This window comes from Anastrepha obliqua, chromosome 2, assembly GCF_027943255.1.
Source record: "Anastrepha obliqua isolate idAnaObli1 chromosome 2, idAnaObli1_1.0, whole genome shotgun sequence".
NCBI lineage: Eukaryota > Metazoa > Arthropoda > Insecta > Diptera > Tephritidae > Anastrepha > Anastrepha obliqua.
In genome coordinates this window covers 52,818,994-52,841,446 of record NC_072893.1, presented here as the reverse complement: position 1 = coordinate 52,841,446, position 22,453 = coordinate 52,818,994, and the positions used below count along the sequence as shown (strand labels likewise).

Sequence of the window (22,453 nt, the reverse complement as noted above, 5' to 3'; positions counted from 1 at the left end):
TGTTTATTTTTATTTTGAAAATAAAAAAAGCAGTAATGTTAATTGTGTAATATTTTCTTTAAATTAATTTAGTAACTATATAAATGTCATCTAAATGTGGAACGCTTTTACATAAATTGTTGTTTATTTATGTAAATGGTAAATGTCAACTATAACTTATTTGTTGTTAATTTTTTTTGTTTCAACTAAAAAATGCGCAAAAAGAAACTCTAAAAATCTAAAGCCGCATAAGAGCAACTCTTTGTAAAAGATGGAACTTTTTCGATTTCTCTCTATATATATATGTGTGTGTGATTCGTATGTTTCTTAAATTATATAACTATATGCATATACATATTTTTTTTATTAAAGTATTCTTGTATATGCGTAAATATGTATACATACATACATAACATTTACGTATGTGTCTGTTTTTTTTTCTTAAATTTCATTTAATTGTTTTTCTTCTTCATTTTCTTTTATCGATGTCTTTCTTCAACGTTGTTGGTGTGTAACTTTTAAATATTAAATATATTCGTACATACATTTAAATTGTTGTTGTAAATGTTATTTGGCATCTAAAGTACTAAGCTAAACAGAAAATATTATAAAGCAAAAATTGGCAAAACTTGCAAATGAAATTTCAGTTTGTATCGTAAAGTGTAGTACGCAACCAGAAAACAAAAACAAAATTTATAAAAAATTAAACAAAAAGCAACAAAAAACAAAAACAAATATTTAACTAAAATAAGTAATAAATTTGCTTTTAAATATTTACTTTCAACCAAAAATAATGTGCTTTTGTGGGTAAAACGATGTTACTCAAACTGAAAACTACAAAAATATTGCGTTAGGTTAGGTTAGGTTGCAGCGGTTGTCCATTGTAGGGCACACTCAGGCTCATGGCTCATTATGATGCCGCCTCTATCTTCCTGCAACCAATGTGTGCTATTCAAAAATTTCGCAAGATCCTTAATTTCGACACAGCCGAGATCTTCTAATTCATTAAAGAAATGTCCGCCCAAAATGGCGAGTCTACATCTGGATAGAGCAGGACAGTGACACAAAAGGTGCGGAATCATCTCTTCCTCTTCCTCGTCCAGACAACTTCTGCAGAAGTCATGCGTTTGCACATCCATTCGCCGGGCGTGCCAACCGATTAGGCAGTGCCCCGTAATAACTGAAATCAGTGTGTTAAGACTGTGTTTATCTCTTCTTAGTAGAAGTTCCATGCGTTTAGCATTGAGCGTCGGCCACATCTGTCGGAAGTGGCTTCATTACGCCATCTTTCGTTTGCTTTCTTTACAATTTTCTCGCGGATACGTAGTCTACATGTTTGCAAGGGTATACCTATATAACTGTCTGTGTACTAATCATTCAATTTGGTACCGATTTTCGCTAGTTCATGGGCTCTGCATGTCCCCTCAATGTCGCAATGGCCAGGAAACCATGTTATCATTAGGCGAAATAACTCAGCCATCTCGTTAAGAGATGCGCGGCATTTCATGGCTACCTTAGAGACTGTGAACTGTTTTGTGAGGGATTTTATCGCCGCTTGGCTATCAGTGAAAATGTAGATATCATCTCCAGGTAACGCATCGCACTGTAACAGTGTCACGGCTTTCATTATTGCCATTAGTTTAGCCTGAAAAGCACTACAGTAGTCGGGAAGCCGAAAACTAAAGGAGATGCTCGGAATATACTCAGATGCTCGGAATATACACCTCCGCCCATATTATGTTAATAGCTCAGAAAGTATTCGGTCAAGCATGCCATACCACTTGATCTTCTTCTTCTTCTGTTCCGCCTTAAGTGCCACACTTAATGCGCATGACGATTTTGGGCGGCTTCCAAAATGTATGCAGGTCGTTGCAGGTTCCTCAGCAAACTTACACTTAAACTCATTTTCCTCCACCCAACAGGCTTGGCGAATAGTCTTCAAATTAACATTTCTTTGTAGGAAAATGTTTGGCTGGTGCTTAGTGCACAAGCTCGTCTCTTTTAGAATAGTAATGTTGCCCTATATAGATGATTTTTTAGCACCCCTAATCGATGAGATCAGCAGAATGGTATGCTCAACATTTTTATCCAGGCTTTGAAGAATGTAGAAAATTTATAGCAAATATTTTCAAGACAGAAATCCACTCGATCATTCAATGATTAACGAATGCTTCAGCTGTAGATCGACGATCGTTAATGTTTCAGATTTTTCAGTGTCAGATTTTAGTTTAACAACCGTTATATCATTCACAGTGCTGTCACATGTATCTGGAAAGCAGAAGAACGCGATTTGGGGCACGAAAGTAAAAAACCTATAAAAAAAAAGCAGATCTGTTTCAACAAAATCGTTGCTTATGAGCGCGTTAAGGCTATTCTTATATGAAAAGCTGTACTCCCAAGGCTTTCAAAATGGTTCAGATTATAAAACAGAACCTGCGTGCATTTGTTATTAGACCAGCATTTTTCAATTTCGAAAATAAGAGCAGTACAATCAGCTGGCTCCATCTGCTTACAAAATATCACAGCCCTTTAGTTGTGGATCTCAAGAAATTAATGTGTTTTTGTTTCAAAGATCGCCTAAGATACTGTAAATAATTACAGAAATATCGCACAAATGAATTGAAACAATAATTAAATTATAAAGTAAGAAACTAATTGTACGATCCTGCATTCAAAAATTTGCTATAAACGCAAAAAAGTTCTAAAATTTTTGATGAAATTAAAAGAAATGTTTGTGGAGAGTTTTGTGCATCATTCACAAATGGAGGAGCTTACAGTTAAAGCCGACTCCGTACGGCAGATGATTTTTATGAGGCAGAAATACACTTGAAGATTTTGCATACCTAGGGGCGCCCGCTATTAGAAAAAACTGTTTCTATTATTTGATGTTTCAAGCCCGGAACGAACCTTTGTTTTTTTTTTTATTTTTTTTTTCACTTCCAAATGGTAGACACACATCAGCCCATTCCTCTAGGATGACCGAGCTTGTTATGCCCATGAAATAGCACAAATGTATGGTATAAACTCATTATAATAGCAGCTGAACTGTTTGATCTTTTTTGTATCTAAGTTCACTTAAATGTTTCAGATTTGGTACGTCCAGAAGTCTTATTCTCCCCAATCCAAAGTTTGCTATGCGGCTGGGTCCGTAGATGCTTGTGACTAGTTAGATATCCCATGCAAAATCTTATAGCAGCTGTTCCCAACAGTCTACGTAATTTATCTGAAGGCAGGCTAATCACCTATCCTGTCAGCAATCAAATAGATTGACGAAACCAACGCAAGACACGTCTTATCGAGGCCCTATGCTCCCGAGAAGGGTGAACAAGGAAGAAAAAAAATCTGAAGCATCAAATCAAATCGCTTCGCTTGCCTGAGGCTCAATACCGCATTCTGAGACTTCCTATGTTTTTGATGCTCACTCTCACTCACTTACCCGATGAAAACCGGCTGTGGTCAATCAAATTAGAAGACTTGCTGATTTCCCTTTTTTTGTGACCGCTACCGTAAAGAGTAGATAAAAAATCGCATCAATGCCGCACCAAAGCTTCATAAAACTAGTTTAGGTAGCGTTTAGGTAGTTCTATATTAAGTTACTACGATACTTTGCCCCCCAAAGGCCGAACTTGAAAAGCAACTTATGCTTCCCCTACAACATCACCAAAGATTCTAAAGGGTGGTTAGGTTTCAAGGGCCGGTGTTGATTTTGAATAACATACAACTTTTTTAGAAAATTATTATAATTTCTCTTTATTATGATAATATTGATATGGCTCAATTACGCATGAAACAAAATATTGGCCAAATTACCGCCGCGACCTCGGCGGCACACCTCCATCCGATGCCATTCTATGACATTAATGTGCCGAATTATCTCATCCTTTAGCTCTACAATTGTTGCTGGCTCAGACGTACACCTTTTCTTTCAAATAACCCCAAAGAAAGAAGTCCGACGGTGTCTTTGACGGTTAGGTGTGGTTCACATTCAACATCGACCCTTGAAATTTAACCACCCTTTATAAAGGATCAAGCAGCTGGCTAACTCACAAAGATTACATCTTCCCCGTCCAAATTTAAGCAAATGGGAAAGCAAAGTATGCGAACTGTTAGTAGTGGATTTTAAAGGTCATCTCTTAAAGCAATGATTATAGCTAGTTTTAAGTTTTTGAGACGCGCCTGCAGTAGATGTTCTGTTAAATCTTCATAAATTGAAATAAAAATACAGTGAATTTCCCCTCAGTTGCTTCTATGGGAATTTAAAGCTAATAACATCTTCTAAGTCGATATAGGACCAAGTGTGATTTTTCTGTCAAAAATGCCAAATTTACCGAAATGGTATCAACAAAGCGTAGAAAGACAAAGTTTGTCTTATCGCAGATGCTACAGAAGCTTTAAGTAGAATAAGAAATAATAAATTGCTACTCAACTTCATGGCACCAAGCGTCTCATAATCGGTGCTTGACAATAATAGTAGTGAGACCTCTAATTCTCCAGACCTGCGCTATTGGGGTCTTCACAATTTGGAGGCACATTTTTAAATAGCCTAAGTCTAGCCTAAATATTCTGAGCTGAGACTGCCAAGAAATGCGAAGGCGAGGTTAAGTTAGGTTGAGTGGCTGTCAACCACCACATTTAAGCCTGAATAGTACTGAATTATGATACCACTGGAGCTTGTCCTTTACATCCTTAAGTCTTCTCTTAACCAGCTTGGGGATTTAATGAGTTTTGTTAAATGCAGTAACGTTATTTGAGAGACCTCTTCAATGCTGTTAAGAAAGACGAATCCAAGCGCGGAAAGCCTTTTTCTGTAAAGAAAACCGTATATGCACAGGACGTGTTCCACAGTTTCCTCTTCTTCAATATCTTCACAGAATCGGCAAAAGTCATTTGGGTACCCCCGGTTATTTGCGTACCTTCCAATTAAATAATGCCTTATTACTACTCCTATCGTATTTCTCATGTCATGACTTCTAAGATTCAGTAGCGATTTTGTGCGGTCGTGGTTACATTCTGGCCAAGTTTCCCTACTTACTTGCCTCCAACGGGCTTTACCAGCATTGGTAGAGTGCCTGTCTGTTAATAGTTTGCACATAGCTAAGGGAATCGGTATTAGTGCATTGTCTCAGTGAATGTTTACTGTTATAGCTCTCCTTGCACGCTCATCCGCTTTGCCATTACCTTCTATATTTCCATGGCCCGGTACCCAGATCGAGTATATTTTAAAATATTGCGATACTTCGCATAATAATTTGTGGCATTCAACTACCGTTTTTGACGAGTATTTTACCTACTCTAGCGCTTTCAGAGCTGTCTGACTATCCCAGTAGGCTTATTTAAGAACAATAAACCCTCTCTTATAGCGGTAACTTCTGCCCAAACGACAATACAGTGATTAGGTAAGCGAAAGGATGTACCGATGCCCAACCATTCAGAGTAAACTCATTCACCTACCTGTTCATCATGCTTAGATCCATCAATAAATATACTTACTCCACTTTCATCATCTAGCGTACCACTGAAGGCAGAATGTATTTGGGCACAGCTTTGAATTTGTTTATTAATTTGGAATAATTCATTTTCGAATAATTTCTGTAGAAGAAGTCGAGATCTGGAGGTAAGGGAGCCACTAAAAGATCTTCCACTATCGGGCATAATTTAGGCGAATACGTCAAGCGGTCGGTAGATATGTGTTTAAAGAACTTGAGGGATCTCAATTACAGGAAAGTTAGAGAGCTGATGAAATAAATTTTGAATACAAACCAATTTTAAGCGATAGGTGTAATTGTAGACTCTACTACAGTCCTTGTATAAATATATTTATGTGTGATTACTACCAGCCGAGGATATATATATAGTATAGTACAGTCCATATAATTTAATGTTTGAAGATTATTTCATGCAAATGTTGACCGCGACTGCGCTTCAAATGGTCCATCCGCTTAGTCCAATTTTGGCATACTCTTTCCAATGTTTCGGCCGGTATCTCACATATAAATGCTTTAATTTTGTCTTCCAATGCGCTAATTGAAGCAGGCTTGTCTGAATAGGCATGAGCTTTAACATAGCCTCACAAAAAATAATCTGAAGGCGTTATATCGCACGATCTGGGCAGCCAATTGACAGGTCCCGAACGTGAAATAAAATGTTCACCGAACTCGCCTCTCAACAAGTCCATTGTTACGCGTGCTGTGTGGCATGTGGCACCGTCTTGCTGAAATCACATGTCATGCAAGTCAAAATCCTGCATTTTGGGCAAAAAAAAGTTGGATATCATTTCACGGTAGCGCTCACCATTCACAGTTACGTTGCGATTCGCAGCATCTTTGAAGAAGTACGGTCCAATGATACCTCCAGCCCATAAACCGCACCAAAGTGTGACCTTTTCTGGATACATTGGTAGGTCTTGCAATTCTTCTGGCTGATCTTCACACCAAAATCGACAATTCTGCTTATTTACGTACCCATTGATCCAAAAATGAGCTTCGTCGCTGAACACAATTTTTCGACTTTAAACTTTATTAGCAGAACACGCATTTTTATAATAAAATTCAATGATTTGCAAGCGTTGTTCCGTTGTAAGACGATTCATGGTAAAATTATAGGCCAAACTGAAGATGTTTGACAGTGAAACAAAACACGAAACGTGCGTCAGCTGTTTAAACCAACTGTTTAAAAAGATAATAGCTAAAAAATCACCCGTTATATATAATTTTGGATATTTGGCCGAGCTCCTCCTCCTATTCGTGGTGTGCGCCTTGATGTTATTCCACAAATGGAGGGACCTACAGTTTCAAGCCGACTCTGAACGGCAGATATTTTTTTTATGAGGCGCTTTTTCATGGCAGAAGTACACTCAGAGGTTTGCCACTGACTGCCGAGGGGCGGTCGCTCTTAGAAAAAACGTTTTCTTCATTTTTGGTCTTTCACCGAGATTCGAACCGACGTTCTCTATGTGAATTCCGAATGGTGGTTAGGCACCAACCCTTTCGGCCACGCCTCCGAATAGTAGCTGATGTTTTATGAGAAGCTTTTTCTTTGCGAAAAGGCACTCAGAGGTTTAGCTTTGCCTGCCAAGGTACGGCCGCTAATTACAAAATTTGGCTTTCGTTTTATATTTCTTGCCCAAAATGGACTTCGTATCCGAACTCTCCCGACTGGTAGTCATGCACAACTCACTCGATTACGGTGACCGTTGATCTACTGATTTAAACAGCAGTGAGCAGCCGCAAGCACTACGACTATGTTGGTGTAGGAATCTTTGATAAATCGAATGAGCATCGACTGGTTAAACTCACAAAAGCACAATCCTGGCATATGTACACTTTTATGTATATGAATACATATTTTTTTTTACATTCCAACAACAACTAAAAATTATAACTACTCCAAAATTAACCAATTGATACTGGAATCATTTTCCGAAACTGAATCAGACAACACATGAATTAGAGAAAATCAAAAAAAAAAGGAATTGGGGAATGCAAAAGTTAGAATTCAACCATTCAGCATTCCGAAACACATATTTACTACATATTTAATAATATAATTAATAATAAAATAATATAATTTAATATTATTGTCAAGAAGTTGATCTACGTTTTTTGGAAATGGCTGTGCTATTACATCTTTATTTAACTCCTATTTATTTGAATTTGAATTATTAAGCAAAATAAAAATATTTTCAAATATGTTTACTCAAAACAAAAAAGAAATAAAAAAAAAGTTAAATGTTCGCTTGAGCAACGAAAAAAGATAAAAGCTTAACAATCAGTTTATTTGAAACAAGAATCATAAGAAAAAGAGTGCGCCAGTGTGCCAGCTTAAAAGTAAAGAAAACAAAGGAAAAACAGAAATCAAAAAATACGAAGCATTCCGAAGCAAGGGAAACATTGCTCGAGATGCAATTAGCAACTATAGAATAGTAATGAAATATTAGTAAAGTAAAGTGGAAAAACTTCTTGAAAATATTAATGAAAACGAAACCAAAATTTTGGACAATCAAAAATTTTATTTTATTTGAAACTTAAACTGAGAAAAGCACAAAGCAAAAACACGCAACTCAAATGCATAGCAAACAAAAGCAATTTGCTAACAAAAAATTTAGGAACTATTCGGCCCAGTTAAAACGCCAAAAAGAAAACAGCATACAATACCAAAATCAAAAAAAAAAAAAAAAAAAAACAAAAAAAAAACAAACACTCACTCAAAAAGCAGGCAGGTAAAAGGACAAAAGTCGCAAATATTTATCAAAATTATACAATACAAAATTTTGCACAAAATTTTATTTGATTAAAGCATTAAAAAATTCAAATTATGTTTATAGGTTTATTCCAAATTGAAATTTATCAACACTATTGGCTTTAACATTTATCACGTTCCGACAACAACACCAACATTTGAACAATAAGGACAGCGGACTTACTTGTGATTGTGTTCCCGTTATTACTGGAACCGTCCCTTATTAGCTTAGCCACGCAAAATTATTGAAAGATAGCAACCAAATAACACATTTGAGTTTCTTTTTTTTTTTTTGTTTGTTTTGTATGTTACGACGTTACGCTCTACACACAAAACGCTCTTTTTCACGTTCTTGACACCGAATTCGACAAAACAAAACGAAAAAAGAAAAGTAAAAATAAAATAAATAAAAAAAGGAAAACGTTCTAAAAATTATAAATTATTTTTTCCATTATTGTTGTTGTAATTTAGAATTAATTAAATTAAAAATGTACGCACACTCCACTCAGAAAGTCGGTTAAAAGAGAAATATGAAAAAAAAAACAAAAAAGAACAGTTTGAGTTTAAAAAGTAATAAAACATAAATCGCATCGCTGAACAACGTTTGAAACGGTCGAATCGGTTAAACTTTTATTACGAGTTAAAATTTAACGTTTAAGCTTCAAATGCGCCACTACCGCCATTTTTTTTCTTTTGACTCAACTATTTTAAATAAAAATTAAAATAATTCTAATTATAATGGTTATGAAATAAATGAAATAATGAAAATGTGACTTTTCGAACAACGCCCAAACAAAAATCGAAATTCAACTTCTTGCAAAAAAAAACAAAACTATATATATACAAAAACAAAAAGTATTAAATCAAATCCAAAAAATCTCTATACATGAAAAAAAAATTAACTAAATAGAGAGTTTTATTTTTCACTCTATGATTAAAATATTAGCGAATGTTTGAGACGATCACACACATTCCAATCGAGGACTTGTGGAGCACAAAAAAGATAGATAGAGAGAGAGAGAGAGAAAGAGAGATAGCGTAAGAGTGAGAGAAAGCGAAAGAGAGAGATTAAAGTTAAAAGAAAGCGTAAATAAAGGCTTGCAGAATGGTCAAGCGCTCTCACGCCAACGCTGAAAAGCCCCTCTTGTTTTTTGGCAACATTTGTTTACAAAATTAAACAAAAAATATTTAAAAACGCAGCTAACGGAAAGTATTAGTAGATTTGCAAAAAATATATATTTTAAAGTATTTTAGAACATCATAAAGCATAATTTTTAAATTTGATTTTTTGTTTTTTTTTTGTTCTTTTTTTTTGTAATTTAAAGCGATCCAACTAGTTAATCAAAAAGTATTGCTGAAAATTTTCCATCTTTTCCTTTCCTCGTTGAGTTCTCATTCTCATTTGATTCAGATTCATTTAAGTTTTAAATCTCGATTTTGATTTCCCATTTTGAATTCGGAACGTGTGGGAATTACTGTTGTTTTCATATTTGCAAGAAACAGTCCTTTTTTATCACATATATTTTTATACTTCCGTTCTTTTTTTCACTGTACACAAACAAGTGAAATTTCGTTTTTATACTTTTTCTATTTCGCTTTAATTAAAATAAAAAAACATTTTACGCAAAGAAAATGAGAAAAATATGAAGAGCAAGTAATGTCGCTTAAGCGAAATCTTTTCATTGACAAAGAAAACGAAGAAAGGCAATTAAAAACTTTATACATATATTTTTTTCTTTTTTTTTTTGTAATTTCCATAAAACTATAGTACGAGAGTTTAAAATTGAAACCGAACATAGCGAAAGCGCTAGCGAAAACGAAAACGAAACGTAAACAAAAGAAAAGCAAAACTAAAAGTAAAAGTAAAGTAAAAGAAAAACAAAACGCCAAAGCGTAGTACGAAAGAAGTTGATGTTGGATTTTTGTTTGGTGTTGTTCCAGGAAACGTCCGATTCGCCCCACGTTGCCGCTGCCGGCGGCGGCGCGAGCAGCGGTGGTGGCGGCGGTAGTTGTGGCACTGTTTCGTGTTCCACCTCTGCCGCCGCCGCGGCCGCAGCCATTGCTGCCTCGGCGGCCTCCACCTCCCATCATCTCGACCAACCGCAAACACCGCCGCCCCTTTATACCTGCATGTACTGCGGCCACACATTCCAGCACCAAAGCAAGCTAACGCGACACATACTCTCGCACTCGCTAAAAACGCTGGAGTATCGCGAAGCGGCACAACATCCGCTGTTGCATTCGCACTTGCTGTCGCACGACCTCAATATGGCGCAACTTCCACAATTCACCACGTACCAAATGAATGCTTTGGCGGCCAGCGGCGCTGAAACTCAGGAACAAGCGGCTGCGGCGGTGGTAGCCGCTGCCATGGAACTGGACTTTGCTGCCGCTTTGGCTGCTACATGCGGTAGTGTGGGTGCGCGTGGGGCACTCGATCTCGATGGCAGTGGTGGTGGTGGCCGAGTTGGGCATGGTGTTGCTGGTGGTGGAGGCGGCGGCTCGACATCTGGCAATGGCGGCATTGGTGGCTCACCAGTGGGTAGTGGCAGTTTGGTGCTGAGCGGCGCTGGTTCGTCGTCCTCTTCGACGTCTGCGGCGGCGGCGGCGGCAGCGGCAGCAGCAGCTGCTGCGGCCTCCTCGGCGGGCTCGTTGCTTGGCGCATCATCGAGTGGCGCCGATCCAAATAGTGTTGTGCTGTGCAAGTTTTGTGGCAAAAGTTTTCCCGACGTGACATCATTGATTACGCATCTGCCAGTGCATACGGGTGAGCGGCCATTCAAATGTGAGTTCTGTGGCAAGGCTTTCAAGCTGCGCCACCATATGAAAGATCATTGTCGCGTACATACGGGTAAGTAACTCTAAATATGTCAATTTAGTGAGTTTTATATTATTTTCAGTGCACAATTGAAGGATAAACTAGAGAGAGAGTAACCGGAGAGAGAGAGTGAGAAAGAGATTAAACAGAGATACAGGGCAAAAGATGTCGTTGATAGATGGGAAAATAATTCGCCACTGACTATTTGTTTAACGCTTTTCTTCCGTCCTTTTCATTTCTTTTCCTATGTAGAAATTAAAAAACAACTTCCAAATGAGACGCTCTTCATCTTACCTAATCTAACCTAAAATATTCTTGTATCCTAACTCTCTTTTTCGCTCCCTCTTTTTCCTTTAATAGTACCTCAATGAACAGATTAAATACATGACGAGCGCTTTTTCTTCGGGTCCAATCATCGAGCCTAACTTAACCTATTCATGACACGAACTTAGAAATTGAGAATTTAGAAATAGTTTGAGGTTCTCGTAACGCGTATCAAATATATAATACTTTTTTTTATGGAAAGCAAAGTTAGGCTCCAGTAAACATTATTTTCTGAAAGTGCCCCGGCCTGCTATTATTTGAAGGCTGAATATGTAGTATCAGATCCTGTGCTCAAGTTGAACTGTTATGACAGATTTGCATTGCGACAGCATTTTTCTTTAGAGTATAGTGAAACCACAGCCTTTGGATGCTTTAGAGTTACAATACTATGAAGCCAGTACCATCATTCTCTAATTGTCATACGGCCTCAAGTATCAAAGAGATGTCTTACTTTTTATGCAGAGCCTTAGCCGAACGTGAGCACTCAGCTCATCCACAAACAACAAAAAGTGAGGTGAAACTACGAGATTTATAGCATAGTTAGTTCTCTCTCAGAAGCGTCGTAAAGAAAAACCGAAAAACTCTTCACCAAGAATAATACATTTTCCATTTAGAAGCTCACAGTTAAAAAGGAGAACAGCCAATAGTCTTTGCATTCATTCCGGTCAAACTCGACTGTTCTAAGTCCTGCGTACATTGGCGCAATTGAGCTCAGTATTTCTTACCGGGCTTAACTTCTACAAATAAAGCATAAATCGGGGCGTACTAATTTTTCCACACTCCCGCTTCAACCAACTAATTAAACACATGGAAAGGTGATTCCTCTGATTCAACCTCGTCAGAGCAGCGTTTTCCTTGAGCTCACCATTAAATGAGCTCTATGTCAACACTTGACAGTTTTATCGACCTGCTTTTTCTTCTAGACTGGCATAATAACCGCTTAAGCGATTTCGACAGATCTTTTCCTTAAGATTTTTTGGCCGGCCCAAAAACCCAGCGCACAACCAGAGAAACTGGACTGTTTCGCCTTCTCACATAAGCTCACTCCCAAACGCGTTTTTGAAAACTATGCAGATAATACTTCGACAGTTGTGAGCTTTCCTAATCGTCTGCAGGAGAGTAATTCTGGCCACTCCCAAGTAAATCGGGATCAAAGACTTTCCTCCCTACCGTGGGCTTCTACCCACATCCCTTAACCGACCTTAACAGGATTTAAAAATGCGCCTACAATAACATGAAAAACAAAAAACCGCACTTACCAGTCCGCTGTTCTGGAGCTCAGTAATCTTAACAGCAGTTCTGTGTCACGAAAACTCCTGTTATTATAAAATAAAATAAATAAATAATTGGCGCGTACACTTCTTTGAGATGTTTGGCAGAGCTTCTCCTCCTTTTTGTGGTGTGCGTGTTGATGTTGTTCCACAAATGGAGGGACCTACAGTTCTAAGTCGACCCTAAACTGCAAATGGTTTTTATGAGGACTTCTTTCATGGCAGAAATACACTCAAATGCATTGCCTGCCGAGGAACGACCGCTATTAGAAAAAACGTTTTCTTCGTTTTGGTGTCTCATGCACGGAGCTTCGAGCCTACGTTCTCCGAATGGTGGTCACGCATAAACCCGTTCAGCTACGGCATTTCTTTACCTTTCCTCGCGAGCCACCTCAATCTTTCCACTTGGGTCTGATGAGATCATAACAACTCATTTCTTTGTCCTACCTATGAATGTCGTTAGGGGACAAAGGGGGCAACTGGCAACCAAAACAGCGTATGAAAAGCTACTGCAACAACACTAACAATGTTGCTTATTCTATACTTGACTAGCGGTTTAGTGCATTTCTGCTTCTGTCTGCTTTTATTAATTCTCAGCTGTCCTAGTTATTATCCGGGGCATGAAGGACATGAGGGAAATGAAATGGCTGATGACCTTGCAAAACAAGGAGCAAATATGCAACTTACTGGTCCTGAGCCTTTCTGTGGACTCACAAAAGGCCACATTAATGAATTCCTTAGTAAATGGGAAGAAGGAAAATTTGCTGCACACTGGCTTAATTGTGCCGGTCAGCGTCAAGCCAAACTATTTCTAAGTCCCAACAAAGGAATATATGACAAGCTACTCTCACTAAGCAGAGTAGATCTGCGGATTTTAACAGGATATCTTACAGGTCACTGCAGCCTGAGGTATCATCTAAATAATATTGGTCTATCTGAGACCAATGTCCGCCGCTTTTGCCAAATGGACATAGAAAGCTCAGAACATGTGCTTTGTGAATGTCCAGCGTTGGGCAGGCAGAGACTTCATCACCTTGGTGGTATCGTGGTGGTATCTCCATGCAATCTTTGGAACAACAAACGTAAAATTGTGCTAAAATTTTTAAAAAGCCGAAAACTCTAGGGTTACAAAAAATAGGCCTTTCACAATAGATCAGCTCTGGTCGCAGTGCGTAATGGCCTTCTAATAATAATAATAATATTAAATCGAGACTCTGCTAGAGTGGAGCGTTCTGGTTTTGGCTAGACATTATTTTTTTTCGTTTTGTTCTGGAAGGAGTAGGGATTTGGAAAATAGCTTGTCGCTATTGCAGTATCTCTTAACATTTTTCGCTCCCGTCACACTTTCTCCAACTGCAAATTGTAAACCTCTCTCATTTTTCCTTCATGCTATGCACACCTTAGAGATTAAGATCTTCTTTTTTAACTGATTATATCTTCTCTTCATCACTCTTCGATTACCCACTGCACCTGACGCAACAGGCGAACGACCGTTCCGATGTCAAATGTGCGGGAAAACCTTCTCACGCTCGACCATACTGAAGGCGCACGAGAAAACCCATTTTCCCAAGTATGTGCGCAAATTTCTTTCACCAAGCCCTGTCGACACAAAGGATGAACTACCACAATAGTGAAGCGACTTTAGTTTGCTCCTAAACTACTACTATTATTACTACTACTACAACTACAACATACAGGATAATAATAATTACAATTATTACAACTGACGATGAGCGATCGTGATCTAAAGTGGCCGGCACGGGACGGCGCATAAGATCACGATCAGTGCACCACGAAACAGGTTGAACGCGATGATGATGATGATGAAGATGAAAATGAAAATGATATTCTGGCGTTCCAGAATTACAGGAAAAATAGTAATACTAAACCACGACGACAAAGAATTTGTGGTTGAGCGCCCATATGTAGATGAGAAAGAGGCGTGCCACTTAATAAATTGTAAACAAAATAAAAAAACCTAGAAGTCTGCACGAGCATACATACGGCAGCAATTACATATATACTTATCTTCTACAATACATATTAGCAACGTACATATATATACATACAATATGTGTGCAAAAGAGAGTGAAAAAGAAATATGTTAGAGAGAAAGAGAGAGAGAGAGAGATGAGGTGAAATCATATGCATACACACACATACATACAGATATATACATATGATTAAGTAAGCGAAGAAATTCAAAGAATAAAGCTACAGTAAGAAGAAGAAGAAATTGTCATTATATACATGCATACAAGTATATACATAAATACATATATACACAGTATATATACACATATATATATTTAAAGTAGTTGTAAAACAAAAATAATGAACTCAAAGAGCAGAAAATGTAGTGTGTGAAACAAAACATAAGAGGAGTGTAGAGGAGAAGTAAAAACGCTAAGCGTAAATGCAAAATTTTAATTGCATTTTTTTACAAATAGGAATTGTGTACAGAGTGTAATTAGTAAACGAGACACGTGGAGCTAACGCAAACGCAAACAGAGCCAGGAGTAGTGTACGTGAGCGAGACCAGCGATGTATGGCTGGTATGAGGAAGGCAGAAAAAAATTAAGAAAATGAAAGATAAAGGGGAAGAGACATGTCATTACTTTTTCTCCTTTCTAAAACAGTGAGTCCTAAGTGCTGCCGTAGTAAAGGCGCGCAGCTAGCGAGAAAGATAGAGTAAAGGGAGAGAGGACGGCTGAGTGAGTAGCAGCGCTTACTCAAAATGGAGTAAGCTCAAAGCGGAGAGCTAACATAATAAAGCGTCTATTTTTAGTGAATACATACATACTTTCATGTGTATGTATGAATAATTATTCAGCAGACAGAACGAAAACGATTTTCGTTTTTCCTTGGTTAAATGCAGGTTTAGGATTTCTTTTATATAAGAATTGTATGTACTTTAAATTGTAAGCGAAAGTAAATGTTTGTAACAGAGAAGAAGAAGAAAAACAAAAAAAAAAGATTAGTATAAAAGAAGGCGGCGTGATAGAGATGGTGCGAGCATTAAAAAGAGAAAAAGAGAAAGCGAAGTAAAAACGAGCGAGAGTCCACTAGCAACATGTTGCTAAGCGTCAGCGCAACATTTACATTGATTAGGTTGAGCGCGAAATGCGCAGGATTTTCAAGCAGAACTTTTAAGTGTGCATACATACATAAATAGTATGTATGTACGTTTACTTTCATTGTACAGTTAAATAATGTGTATTGTATTGTTTTTGTTACATATATTTACCTACATATACATATGCACATGAAAACTTATGAATATGTATATAGATAATAATTTTCACAACTAACTGTTTAGCTGCAGCGCACAACCCAGCGTTTGCAAGATCTCATGTGATCCTTTTTTATATACATACATACATACATATATATAATACATAGAGAAAAGTACACGCAGGCATACACACACGCATACTTTTTGTAGTATACACATATATTCACTGCGCTAATGTGGTAGTAAGGAATGCATACCTAGAAACAGGCACACAGAAACACATACATACATACATACATATGTGCATATGTTTGTGCATACTGATGGAGTTCACGTACCCCATCTAGGGACTCGCATGCGCATTGAAATTTAAGTCTACGATTATTTTCCAAAAACTCAGTAGTGTTAACGCGCATGCGCATAGTCTCATTTGTTGAATTTCACATCGAATTAATTTGCAATTTTCAAAGCAGTATATGGTGCATACACATGTACACACATATACATATATGAACATGCAAATACATATGCACCATTTTTTTGCTTGTTAAAGCAATTAATCCTCCACAATTTGCAACCGGTTCCTGTTAAATATTATATCACTTTTCCGAAAATAAATGCAACATTGAAAATAGCGCCGATATGACAGTTACGTGCATACATATGCACATAATATATATGTATGTATGTGTAAGATTTAATTACAAGCAAACTAGAAGAACGACAACTTTTTTACATACATACATACAATAGCTTAGCAAGACAGAATGAGCGTTTTACAGCAACAACAACAACACAACAAATACAATTACAATAGAATTACCAATTGGTGCTAATAAACTACAAACTTACAAAAGCAAAGGAAAATCAATGCAAATTTAGCATAAATCACAAACTCCCAATTTGTCAGTAAAATAAATAAAATAGTAAATGTCAATAGTGAAAGCTCATATACAGTGCATATTTATCTTTCGAAAAAAATAACAGAAAAACAGAAAAACAAAATAATAATAATCAACAAATGTGACTACGGCAAAGCAACTATTCACATACAGTTAGAGACATGAAATAGTTATATTTAAATACCTTGTTCAGTTTTGTGAAACCTTAGCAATACCCAAAAAAATTGCTCTCAAGTGTAGCAAAGTTTTGTGAAGAAAAGCTACTAGGCTTTGAACTGAAAAGCATTATAAAGTATTTAAAGGTAATATGTTTGCAATTGCCTTAGAAAAATCTAAAAATTCTCAATTTGAAGTGAAACTAGAAAGCTCAAAAGTTTTACTTACAAAAGCTCATATTTATTTGAAAAGCGTCCGCTGATATTTCAACTGCATTTCATATGCGAAAGCCTTAAATGAAGCCCTATGTGAAAGCTTACATGTCACGCAGCTTTTATACAGCGTTCTCGTGCGCCTAAATAACGCTATTCAGAGATTTAGTTTTCTAAAATCGTGATTTACTTTTTTTTAATGTTTATTTACTCTACATAGTTTGCTAATTAAGCACCCCAAGAAACGGACAAATTCCCAACTTTGCTCAAACTTAGTGCAGCAAAATTCTACGCTACTCACTAATAAACGTTTTGAACTTATATTTCTTTTGCACTAGATTGCAAGCTTTTGAATGACTTTGAAAGCTAGAAGGTCCAGTTTCTCAGTGCTAGTTTAACGGCGGTGAATTTTTAAATCAGTAATCATGGCAATTACAGCTGGTGGTGAGTCAGTGCTTCCTTTACAATATCTCTCCATACGTATCGGTATATTGCATCGCTCGTTCTAGCACTTATGCTTCGTGGGTCTCCTTGGAGTTACAAAAGCTGCAAACTTGTACTGATATTGTTCTTCAAATTCCAGAGTTCTTTATGAACTAAAAATAAGTAAATTGTTGGTGCAAGAAGTGAGCCGTTATTTTCGCTCAACTCAGTTTTAAAAGCTTCCGCATCAACTTTAAATTTATATTTCCCACTTGATTTTTGAGATTTTTCGGGTACTTTTTTATTGCATAGAAGGAAATTCTTTACAAATAGAAATTGTATTATAAGCTTTAGAAACACTTTTCGAGCTTTCAAAGTTACCCTACGAGCTTTTAAAACTTTTCGTGAGCTCAAAAGCCTTTTTGTGAGCTTTTTCGTTATTCAGAAACTTTTTATTTCTCTTAAGCTTCAAATATTTCAGTATGAGCTTTCATTTTCAGAAGCTTTAGGAACACTTATCGAGCTTTCAAAGTTACTCTACGAACTTTCAAAACTTTTTGTGAGCATCCAAAGCCTTTTTGTGAGCGTTTTCGCTATTTGGAAGCTTTTGGTTTCTCAAAGCTTCAAATATTTCATTATGAGCTTTCATTTTCAGAAGCTTTAGGAGAACTTTTCGTACTTTCAAAGTTACCCTACGAGCTTTGAAAACTTTGTGTGCGCTCAAAAGCCTTTTTCTGAGCTTTTTCGTTATTTGGAAGCTTTTTATTTCTCCAAAGCTTCAAATATTTCATTATGAGCTTTCATTTTCAGAAGCTTTAGGAGCACTTTCCGTACTTTCAAAGTTACCCTACGAGATTTCAACAATTCTTGTGATCTTCAAAAGCCTTTTTATGAGCTTTTTCGTTATTTGAAAGCTTTTTATTTCTACAAAGCTTCAAATATTTCATTACCCTACGAGCTTTCAAAACTTTTTGTGAACGTCAAAAGCCTTTCTGTGATCTTTTTCGTTATTTGGAAGCTTTTTATTTCTCCAAAGCTTCAAATATTTCATTATGAGCTTTCACTTTCATAAGCATAAGAAACGCTTCTCAAACTTTCAAAGTTACTCTACGAGCTTTGAAAACTTTTTGTAAGCTTCAAAAAAACCTCTTTATGAACTTCTTCGTTATTATTTCGCCAAAGCTTCAAATATTTCATTACGTGTTTTCACTTAGAGTCCTAAATTTTTCAGAACCTCTCATCTTTTCTTCCACATACTTTGCTTATCACTTGAGAAAGTAATTTACAATAAAATCAAAATATTTTACAATCACAAGAATCTACAATATAACCAATAAGAACATTAGTTAAATATACCTACTTAAATACACATTAATACCTACCCATATAATGCCTCTACTTCATTGACCTGCACCTAGGCACCTATTTTGTTTCCCAACAGACGAGCGAACCTCCAAAAAAATTTGAAACCCAAATAATTTTTTGACAAATAAACCTCATTTTGGATCACTTTAGGCATTTTCGGAATTTCAACTACCAAGCTTTCAGCGCTTGGTTCTTTAGATACTCACTCATGAGAGCATGAAATTTAGGATCGGTATGTGCAGGGTTAAAACAGTTATTGCATACAGCTTTGGGCTTTCGATAATACTTTTGTGCACATCTCATTTTGGAAGAATTAAAGTATTTTTGCTTTCAAGCCTTTGCGGCGGCATTCGGAGTCCAAACTTTTAAATTTCTGATTTCGAGTTAGTGACAAAAACAAAGAAATTAAGACTAGGAGCGTGCATAGTTTGCAAATTAGTGAGAGTAAAGAGTAAAAAGGAAAATCTTAGAGAGAAAAGAAAGTGGAAGTGGAAGCAAAATATCCTTTTTATTACTAAAAATATAAAAATACACAAAATATAAAGCTAAACATCGTTCATATATACATATATATATATATATCTATATATATATAAATATATATGCATACATATATATATACTTTACATATATACAACCTAAGTACATACATAGACACATGCGCATATACAATACATACATACCTACATTACTGCAAGTACATAGCCCCCGAAAGAAAGTGAATTAAGCAATTAAAAATAGAAGAAGAAGCACTAAAGGACTCCAAAGATAACAGAAAAATGTATGAAATTTTTAAAGTAAATGCAAAGAAATTTTGAGTATGCGAAAATTGATGAGGACGCCATACACAAATACATATTCGAATGTAGCTTGGTGGGATGTGAGGTGAAATTGTAGATATTTAGCTAAGGACTGTGGGGAATTTTTAAGGCAAAATAGAGTTGAAATCACTTAAAAGGACACAAAAATTTGTATAAGGCTAAATTAGGTAGAAAAGGCGCCGAAAGGTGGCAGCGCAAAAGACACTGAACAATTTCGAGCAAATACAAAGCATGTGAAGAAGAAGAAGACAGCAAGCGAGTGAGAGAGTGAGAATGAGACAGGTAATTTAATTGGCGCTAAAGCAGGTAGGACAGGCAATTGAGGTGAAAACAGAATTATTTGAAGAAGAAGCAAACAGAAAATTTATTGCATAGAGAATATCTGTGATCTTAACGATATTTATGAAATATATAAATTAAACCGAAGAAAAAAAAACAAACACAATTTAAGTATATATAATAACAGAAAACAAAACAAAAAACAAAAAAACAAATACAAACACAATTAATAAATAGAAAAGCGAGAAGCGAGAAGCGCGAAGCAAATAAAGTAAGAAATAAATAAAAAAAGTAAGAAATATTAAAAAAAATATAAGAAAAATAAGCAAAAAGTACAGGATGTGGTGAAAAAATAAGGCATAATAGAATTCAAGAGGCATGAAAATGAAATAAACTTAACATTAAATCACTTATACATACATATATACAGTAGACGCGTACACACACACATACGCATGTATAATTGAAAACTGTTTGCAATTTGATTAAATGCGCGCATGCGCAAAAATCTCTATTTTTTATTTATTTAGATATTTTTTTTTTGTAGTACAGCAAGCAAGCAGCAAGCAAATAATTTTATTTTAATTTTCCAATTTTGAAGCAAAAACCGAGACATACACTTACACGTACACACACACACACACAAGCACCGTACCAGAGCCAGCCACACATAGTTGTTTAGATACCTATTTACATACACACATACATGCATACAGGGCGTATATATGTGTGTGTATTAGTTAAACAAAAAGAAAACCTGCACATGAAAACACAAACACCCGCACACATGCACAGTTAGATTTGTTATTTTTTTCTGTTTTTGTTATTACAGCCTTTGGCTAGCATAGTTATGCAACTAAAAGCAACAACAAGCAAATACATATATAGAAAAAAAAAGAAATATTTAAGCAAAAAACAAAAAAATTAGCTTTTTCGGCACTTTGGCATATTTTTAAGTTTAAAACTTTCGCTTTACGTTGATATTTACGTTTTTATGTATTTATGTGCATACATACATATGCACACATACATACATATACCATATGTAATATAAGCAAACACCCTTTTCTCTGATTTCTCTATGAATAACTACGAAGATATATTTTTAAAACTTAATGTTCGTTTCTTTTCTTGGTTCAAAACTTATGTATGCTTAAAATGTAGAAAATTAACAATTTAAAGTTATATATAACATAAATATTTACATACTATACATACATACATACATGCATACATACATATGTACTTTATGTAAAGCGTATTTTGTAAGGTAGTGAGACAAAAAGTTAACACAAACAGACATATTTAAAGTAAAACAAAGAAAAAACAAAAAACGAGAATAAAAACAACAACAACAAAATTATACATTGTAAATTGTATAAGCGCATACAAAAATTCTTTTTAGAAAAAGCAAAACTAAAACAAAACCAAACAATTGAAAATATAAAATGCGCCGAGAATTAGAATTAAAAGTTCAGGCAAAGCAAACCCTTTTAGGCAAAAAAAAGTTTATTAAAAATATGAAAAAATAATATACATATAACAAATTTCGATAACTGAAAATTATACATGCTTATATACACACATACATACATAAGTCTTGCACAATACACAGGCCATCCCGCTGACTAGTAATGAACCCCTGCCAACAGAGACACCTTTTTGCCGCTTATAAAAAGCAAAATTACTTTAACTTGCTTATATTATCATACTAAAAGGTGAAACGTTATTTTTATTAGAAATATTTAATTTTGTATTGAGGGCTGCAAGCATTAAATGAGTGGCTTTTGAAAAACAAAAAAAAAATTGTTTTAAAGAAAATCTTAAAAAAATTAGATCTTTACCGCACTTGAATCTATTCATAACAGTTTAACACTTGTTTTGTTTTTGCTTTTCACATAATTTTCCAAAAATAGTGTAATATAATTCACTGTTAAGGGGGGAGCCTGCTTTAGAGGCTTCAGAAAATCGATTTTTTCGTGGATTTTTTTGGGAAGGAAAGAAGTATTCGATTGAAACGAAACTTTCAGGTTTTATTGTTATATATTTCAACAGTCTCCTCAAGTTTTGTCATTAAAATATATGTCATATAATGCCTGATACAAGCATTTTGCCGAGGCGCCTTGAGTGTGCGGCGGGAAAGATGCAGGTCGCAATTTTCATCTCAAACCAAAAACCCAAAAAAATTTTTATTCTAGTATAGTATAACTTCTAGTTAAACCACGAAAATTAAACAAAAAGTGAGAAATTCAACACTTTTCGCTAATTAAAAAAAAAATCATTATTTTGGAAAAACATATTCACTTTAGTTTATTTAAAAAGTGGGTTAATCATAACTTTCTTAAGGTTTTTTAGGTTCAACCAGAAGAGAATTTAGTTCCGAATACAATCAATGTTATCTCGTTTCGACAGGACGTTTCACTTTTTCCC

The 22,453-nt window shown here is 35.8% G+C and overlaps 1 protein-coding gene across 1 annotated transcript in view; it reads left to right on the top strand.

Annotated features, from left to right (window-relative positions):
- The window catches only part of LOC129239093 (longitudinals lacking protein, isoforms A/B/D/L-like), a 147,874-nt gene extending 132,283 nt beyond the window's left edge, over nt 1-15,591 (top strand). Inside the window, exons 5-6 of the mRNA XM_054874386.1 lie at nt 10,159-11,068; nt 14,113-15,591. Coding sequence (XP_054730361.1) covers nt 10,159-11,068; nt 14,113-14,261 — 1,059 coding nt within the window. The 3' untranslated portion in view covers nt 14,262-15,591. The remainder of the gene's footprint in view (nt 1-10,158; nt 11,069-14,112) is intronic.
- Nucleotides 15,592-22,453: the final 6,862 nt, after the last annotated feature.